The sequence below is a fragment of the Arachis ipaensis genome, chromosome B06, assembly GCF_000816755.2.
Source record: "Arachis ipaensis cultivar K30076 chromosome B06, Araip1.1, whole genome shotgun sequence".
In the NCBI taxonomy this organism is placed as follows: domain Eukaryota; kingdom Viridiplantae; phylum Streptophyta; class Magnoliopsida; order Fabales; family Fabaceae; genus Arachis; species Arachis ipaensis.
In genome coordinates, this window is record NC_029790.2 from 131,391,104 (window position 1) to 131,399,113 (window position 8,010).

Consider the following 8,010-nt stretch of genomic DNA (forward strand, 5'->3'; position numbering starts at 1 on the left):
AAATCAACTTAGTTAAACTTGATTGATAAAAATATTTAAATATATAGCAAAATCCTTAACTAAATAAGATTACACTAAACCACTACGACTTCGAGTTTTCCCAATCTTTGTAAAAAGGATAAAATAACAGCTAAGTACAAGATATTTGATACATTAACATAACTTACTGATTACGAATTTCAGAAATTATTTCCTTTATCTAAGAACCATTATTACTTGTATTTTTAAAGATTTTAATTAGAATAAATCACAAATTGATCCACAAACTTGGCCACTTTCATCCTTAATCTTTATTTATTAGTCAATTAGTCCCTAAACTTACAAATCGATAGACAGGCACTAATAAGCAAAGGTTAGGTATTAAAGTGGCCACTGATAAAAATTTTGGCACCAATTTGGAATTTTACTCTTAATCATATCTATTTAGGCAAGTGAATTATATATATATTTTTTTTTGGTAAGTGGCAAGTGAATTATATTTCTGAGCGCTGCATTGCTATTTGCTTGAAAACCCCAGCCCAAAAAGCAGGTAATAAACATAAATTACCAGAACCTAATCAGAGACCTAACTTAAAAAAATAAAACACCAAGTCAGACAAAAAAGTACAAGGGGGCAGTGGCGGCATTCTGTCACCGCTCCTACGAAACCCCCGTCTCAAACTATCTAGTATTTGATTCATCCAGTGTGTTGAGAAAGGAAGAGAAATGGGAATTTACACTAACATTAAACTTAAGAGTCAGGTTGCTCGGACTTCATGGGTGCACCCGACGACGATGCACAACTTCCATTTTGCAGATAGAGGCTGTTCGCAACCATTGAGTCGCTAACCAAGCCGACATCCATGTCATCAAAATTGAGCGAACCTCTGACCTTCCGGTTGCTACAATAGAACCAGACTAAATAAGAACAACATATTTTATGGTAATAACAAGATTCAATCATCAATAACTCAAGGAAAGCATACCCATTCAAACGATTATTGATGGCGGTCAGGTCTTTTGAAGGGCTCTGATATGCATGAGTGCTCTCCCCAACACATGCATAATAGCTTTTTGAGTTATGTGATATTAGAGCATCCATCTGCACAAACCATTAATGAACACATTTTGCTATTAGGTTGATGTCTATGGTAAATATGCTACCACATCAGGTAAAATGCAGTGGATCAAGGGAACATATTGGCGGTTGGTGTTCCAGTGTTTTTGTTGGATCTTAAGAGGAAAAGGGAGGGATGGAAAGGGCTTGAAGAGTAAAATAACTCTATGTTACTCATGAAATCATTCCCTTCCCTCCATTCTCATCCATCCAAGATCCCAATTCGCCAATGTACCCTGGTGAGACTCCGGAATTGGATTTGGATTTGAACAAGGAGTATAAACCAACGACCCAACAGAAGTTGCAGAACACGACAAAAACTAATAAACTACCCAGCATCATGTAATTTTAACAAATATGTTTAATGAAGAAGCCAGCCTTTATCTTCAAACATGCATTCATTGCATTACAATAATTTTTTCCACCAAAACAGATTTTGTTTCCTTAACAGTGGTTTCTAGTCACAAACTTGTCGCACATAGACATCATATCAATCTGTGATCTAAAAAAGTGACTGGGAAAAGAGTTGAATGCATAATACCGACATAATTATTCAACACACCAATAATTGTAAAAAATCAAAGTCCTCACATGCTGCTTCATTTTACAGCATGATGTCAGTAGACTGTATACTGTACAGCATTAAAAATTAAAAGATACTGGAAAGAAAAGGAGTCCAAAGAGGAAAGCCATATAGCCAATAAATGAACAAGTACCTTGGATGATCGTAGTGGAGAGACATATACATTGCGTGTGGCAGACACCTTTTTTGGTGACATATCTGGAAGACTTGGGAAAGATGATATTTTAGGAGATCCAGGACATTGAGCTAAAAGGCCAGCAAAAAAAAAAAAAGGTACACAAATCATCAGATTGAATTAATATGCCAGATATAAATAAAACAATAAAATAAAAAAAATCATATACCATCATTTTTAACATTCACTTCAGGCATCCGGCTGTTTTTTGTAGTGATTTCTGCAGGCCCAAGTTCTACTAGAAGTGGTTTCACAGTGGGAATGAATACTTCATTGTAGAATGCAATGATATCCACATGCTCCTGTCCTCTTCTCTGCTTCCATCCAGATCATTATATAAGGTTATGATTCTGAAGGGATAGTTCATGTAAGCATCAAATTTTAGTTACATACCCCATTTCGGCGTGTCAATGACCAATCCACAAATACATTGCGAAAGACTTGTGGTTTGCACTGTGGTTGCTTTCTATAGTTGTATATGATCTCCTTGAAAGTTAGATTCAGTTGAGAAATCTGCAAAACACCACAGGATGAGAACATTGGTAATAACAGAATAAACACTGCAATTATGAGTTACTAAAACAAAATGGAAACCTTAGCAACTCCATAAAAGCAACACAAAATGATTTGGTCAATATGGCGGTTGAAGAAGAGAGATGTCCGTTGATTAAGGATTTGCTGGAAAAGACAGTATACATTCTCCCTTATCTGTTGTGATAACTGTAACCTTTCAACCATGCCACTTATTCTGACTGCTCCCAACTTAATAATCTGCAAAAAACAGAAATTGCATACAAGATGTAATGCTTATTATAATGGTTTGGTGAAGCAACCAAAAAAAAGTCAACCTTAAACACAGGGTAGCTGCCCTGTCATCATGAAACAAAAAAGATGGGGGCTATGCAATGATGCTATTCCAAAAGGCATTTGGTTTGTAACAACGACAACAACAAAAACATCCTGAAATTCTAGTTGTCACATTGAATAAGTAGGGAGCACATGCACAATTGTTACAGCATTTTCCTTTCAGCTCACTGAATTAAGGAACCTATGTATCTACATATGCACCTTTGTCACCAATTATTAATACATATATAGCTTGCTTACAACTCCTTGTTAACAATTAAAGTCAAATACCTTGCCAAAAAATATATTAATCCCAGTTTCTGCACATGTTTCTCCTCCACCTCCTGGATTTGGTTTTGTTGGACTGCAGAGAAGAAACAGTCAGCAAAGAGAAACAAAAAGAAGACAACAGATAGTGGTAAAATCTAAAAACTTGAAAGGTGCTGCCAGTGTTTACCTGGCAAATGCTGACTGTAGAGGAGGTGGGGGTAGCTTTGATTTAAGATTGCTGAAGGGAAGAAGGCGATCTTTCACTGGTGAAGCAAAAGAATTTCGATACTCTGTACAGAGTCGTTTTGGTGACATTGTATCCCCATTCTGAGCTGAAATCAATTCATTGACAGATATCTTACAATGAAATTCACTAAGAGCAAGCAATAATTTTATGGAACATCACAAGTAACCATAAGAACTCTTAAGGACTGATGAACCACAATTATATGAGAACAAGAAAATGTGACATGAAATCTTCAAGCTATGAAAATAGAAGTATTACTTGGTGACGTCTCGAACTTAGGCAAGGAAGGCACAGGAGGCAAACCTCCACAAGAGAAATTAATATGCATTGCAATTTCATCCAATGATGGCATTGGTTCAGCTGATAGTCCGAGACGATTTATTTCCGCAGCAAGTGAAGGTTTAGCGACAGCTAAAGAGTTATACATCGATGAACCCTTTTCCCATACCATACTCTCCAAGAGTCGTTCTTCCAAGGAATTCAAATGTCGTCTTAATTCTCTTGGGAGAGATTCTTCATGTCTAATGAAACTTTCGATCACCTTGCTAAGATCAAAAGCTGTAATTCCAGTCCTCTCCAATACTGCAGGGAACAGCATTGTTACAGTCTTATGAGTTGCCAGAACAAGTTCCGCAGAACAGGCAAGCATACACCGATGGAACCTCTCATTAGTTAGTAGTGATGTTAAATTAGTTGCATGTAGTATTTGGGATTCTGCTCTGCACATTGCTTCCAATACCCTATAGTATAACTTCAAGGCCTCCAATCTACGTTGCTCTGCCCAAATATTGTCCATCAGGCTCGCACTTTGCAGGCTTCCAGTTACACATCGTTCTCCAAGAGGACTGCTGGGAAATATTGCCTGCAATATGATCTGTGCCCTGCGCACCACATCACCTGTGACATCCCTGTCACATGATGTCAAGAAACGCTCAAGCTCTTGTGATGGCTTTGATGCAAGTGGTGATATGAGACTACGAAGCCACTTTGCAGTAGTCATTGCTGTGCTTACAGGAGTCGCTGCCATCTTTGAATTTACACTGCCTGGAATGCCATTAGCATGAGATGAGGGGGAGCGGTGGGGCGAGAGTGGACTTGTAATAGTCTTTACGGGTGATGCCATTGTATCAAATTTCCGCTACAGAGCACAATAATAGATAATTAGGTATTTGCAAATATATTGCAGAAGTAAATCTCAATTTTTCCCCCTTCAAACATACCTTTACACCACTTGCAGAAACAGAACCCCCAGACAAACTTCCAGAAGCTAACAAGCTGTCATCTTCATTGATGAACAGCCTTTCATCTAATTCACCCTTGTTGCGAATCATGTCATCATAATCTTTCTCCAAGATATTTAAACTGGAAGGAAGAGATGACTCCTCCATCAAATCTCTAAAATAGGTCAACCCATCTGCAAAACAGAGGATAGTAAGCACCAGTTAATGACATCATCTATTCTCCTGATGCATAAAAGTTTATATATGTGTGTATGTATAAATCGAAATAAACCTCTATCAAAATTCTCCAGGTTTTCAGCTTCACATTGAGATGCCAAGCAAGGTTGCTTCTTCAATATATTGGCGATTAAATTATTGGTTTTCTCCATGGTTTTCTTCAATTCATCTTCTGAATTGTTATAAATATTGCAGAGAGACGCCAGGAGGTCCACACCTTTGTTACTCTTCTTAACTAAGAAATTTGAACAGGAAGAAAATCAGAATAAATAGTTTACACACCAAAATAGGCAGCACAGGACAAGAGAATGGATAAAATCAAATAAAATAGTGGGATGAGAGGAGAACAGCTATTACCGAAGCGTGAAGAGTCATTAATGTTGAAATTTCGAAATCGCGCAGGAACATGAATAATCAAGATTGCCTATAAAAAATAGATAAAAGCAAGTAAGACAGTTGCCTTCCTTTACTCGAAAAAGAGCCTAAACAGAACATAAAGGAGCAAAAGTAGTTAACTAATACACACTGCATATCATGAAAACCCTCAAAGGCCAAGAAGCACTTTAATTTTTTTTTTAAAGTTTTACAAGTTCCAACAGTTATCTTCATACAACACTATTGAAGAGAAAATGATATGAAACAGTGGCGAAGAATGAAGTAATATCACAATCTAACATACCAGGATAGAAATCAAACCATTGGTGCAAGTCACCAAATCTTTAAAACGGCTAAAAGCATGTACACGAAGTGCCAAGAAAAGTAACCATCCAAAGCGATGGTAGTCAGATGCTTGAACAGCCACAGATGAGTTCTTTTCAACATTATCCACTGCCACAAAGAACTCTCCAAATACACGTTTATAGTACCTTACATCATCAAATTTATAGGTCAATTAGTTCCTCCCTTAGTCTCCATTGTAACAAAAAACAGTTAATAATATATTGCCACTTAAGACAAGAATAACATTATTCCCAGTTTATCTCTACAGGACTTATCTTTTACTTTTATATCTTAGAAAGGGTTCCTTATCGTCTTTTTTTACTACTTTCTTTTCTTCAAAAAGAGTGAATAATCTATTATACATTGGTAATTTAAGGCATTAAATGATGAAACGGATGTAAATGATGAACTACTTACTTGCTAAGAATCTTTAGGTGAATGGCATTTGCATGCATCTCCTTTGCCTGGTATAGATGTATGAAACAGAAATGGCTTAGAAAAACTATTTCTAAGGATTAAAAAAGTGAAAAATTGAACAAATATAACCCTTATTCTCTGCTTAGTCATTACCTCAAGCCTGCTCTCCCAATCTGAGCCATATATATTACTTAAAATTGGACCAGCCTTAACAACAAACTGAGGCAGCTCTTTAAAAAAATCTGCAATGCTGTTAAACACAAAAAATGATAACAGTGAATATTGGAACAGACTATAAACTTGTAAACCAGAAAGGATAGTGTAATACTTGAGCTTTGCTGCTCTCAATATACCGCACAAGGTAAGCCCAGTGTTATCCATCTCTTGCTTCCCACCCGCCTCATTTTTCTGAGTCAATTTCTTAATAGAGTATAAAATAAAAGCAAACCAATACCGCTCTGCTTCTTCAGACTGAAAAGAATTATAGAGCCTCATGAGTTCAAATAGAAAACTTCCTTACAAGGTATATGTTATACTAATGGATGGTGTCCATACATTCCCCATTGATGAAACATTTGCCTGTAAAAGATGTTTGGTTCCTGCAAGCAGATTCATTGCTTCTTTAAGGCTTTTCTCATCCAATACTAGTCCATTCTGCAATTGGAAAAAAAATTCATATCAATATATAGCATTTAATGATCACAGATCTCAATTTAAACACGACTCAAGAAAGCCTGCTTACTGCACACAAATAATATATTCAAATACATCTATTTAGATCAAGACTATCAATCCAATGACAGCCTTCTACGAACAAAAATGAATTGAGAAATAAGCAAATGACGTCATCATGTGTCCGAGCCCCTCTCAAACTTTCTTCCCAAGCAACATAAAGTGAATGATAGGAGTCAAATACAGTGGATGACCGTTATACCCAACGCGTCATAGTTAGTCATCAAACCATTTAATGACTAAGTTATTAAATGTTTTTAGTATTGCGCCGTTGCTTTCATTGAATTCGAAAACGACGAACTATATTATATTGTATAATAAAATATTCAGGTGGATCGCGGCGGGACACATCGAATGACCTGATCTTGCGCCAACGACGCCATATCTTTATATCTTCCTATCAATCAGTAAGAAATCATTGAATAGAATATTTTCAGCTGTATCTCCCCTTTTTTATTTAAGAAAATCGCGCAACTTCCGGGAGTACATTATAAAATATTAATTTCTAAACTCGACATAATTAAAGAGTGTAACCAATTTGGGATTTCAGTTTTCTTATGTCGTACATAAGGGGAAAAAGGAGAAAGCTCCACCTATTCACAATTAAGACGTGCCCAAGGATTCAATAAGAGCTTACATAAGTACCTTACTTGTAACCTAAGAATAAAACTAAGAAAATCTCGGATGCTTTTCATTCAGCTACTTCAATCTTTATTCCCCTAAGGATAAACCCTAAAGACCCTATGTTTGACTCAAACAAAATTACTAGTATTGAGGCTTTATCCAACAACAACAACAACAACAACAATAATAATAATAATAATTAAACAACAAAATCAGCAAACTCGGAAGGTTTGTAAATGGACCTTGCAAAAGTGGGCGAATCGAGACTCAGCTTGGTCGCCATCATCAACGGCTGGAACGGAAGGCTTTGGTTCTTCTTCCATGTTCGGTGTAGCTGGAGGACTCATGCAAAGGGTTCTATTTGACGCAGATCACGCCAGAAAGGTAACCCTAGTGCAAAGGAAGAAATAGAGAGAGAGAATTAGAGTGAGAAAGAGATGAGATAGAAAGGGCTAGCTTAGTAGTGTCTTCTATTATGCTTCAAACAAGTGAAATTATAACGCATGTAACATCCAAAAATATCTTCCTCTACTAAAATTAAACATGTACAAAAAGACAGAAATCTTAATCTAAAAGTCATATAAAAAAAAAGGTACAAAAAACAAAACAATGAATTAGCTTCTTATTTTACATAAAGTAACACAATTACAGCAACTCGAAGAAATGCAAGTAACACAACTTGAATCAATGAAAGTAAAAAAAAAAAGAAGGAATAATCATCGGCTAACAACTCCCAACATAATCACAGATCTGAAAGGACAAACAAACAAACCAAAGAAGGAAGCCTTACAGTGGACTAACAAATTGTGGATATGTGTCGGCGGATTGACTCACGGCGGGGAA

General features: G+C 36.4%; 1 protein-coding gene across 5 annotated transcripts; it reads right to left on the minus strand.

Annotated features, from left to right (window-relative positions):
* LOC107605407 (retinoblastoma-related protein 1) lies at positions 526–8,010 on the minus strand. 5 transcript variants are annotated; one of them, XM_021105196.1, is made up of 19 exons: positions 7,958–8,010; positions 7,410–7,557; positions 6,367–6,465; positions 6,140–6,282; positions 5,965–6,061; positions 5,812–5,858; positions 5,354–5,540; positions 5,032–5,098; positions 4,730–4,909; positions 4,438–4,631; positions 3,476–4,355; positions 3,158–3,302; positions 2,992–3,064; positions 2,449–2,625; positions 2,248–2,367; positions 2,024–2,168; positions 1,813–1,925; positions 966–1,081; positions 526–881 (listed from the first exon to the last, which is right to left on the minus strand). In XM_021105196.1, exons 2-19 carry the CDS (start codon positions 7,512–7,514, stop codon positions 731–733), a joined length of 3,039 nt encoding a protein of 1,012 aa, XP_020960855.1. In that variant the 5' UTR covers positions 7,515–7,557; positions 7,958–8,010; the 3' UTR covers positions 526–730. The 5 variants fall into 5 exon arrangements, with proteins under 5 accessions (XP_020960855.1, XP_016162772.1, XP_016162771.1 ...); XM_016307286.2 differs by having other exon boundaries at positions 2,024–2,171; XM_016307285.2 differs by having other exon boundaries at positions 5,965–6,282.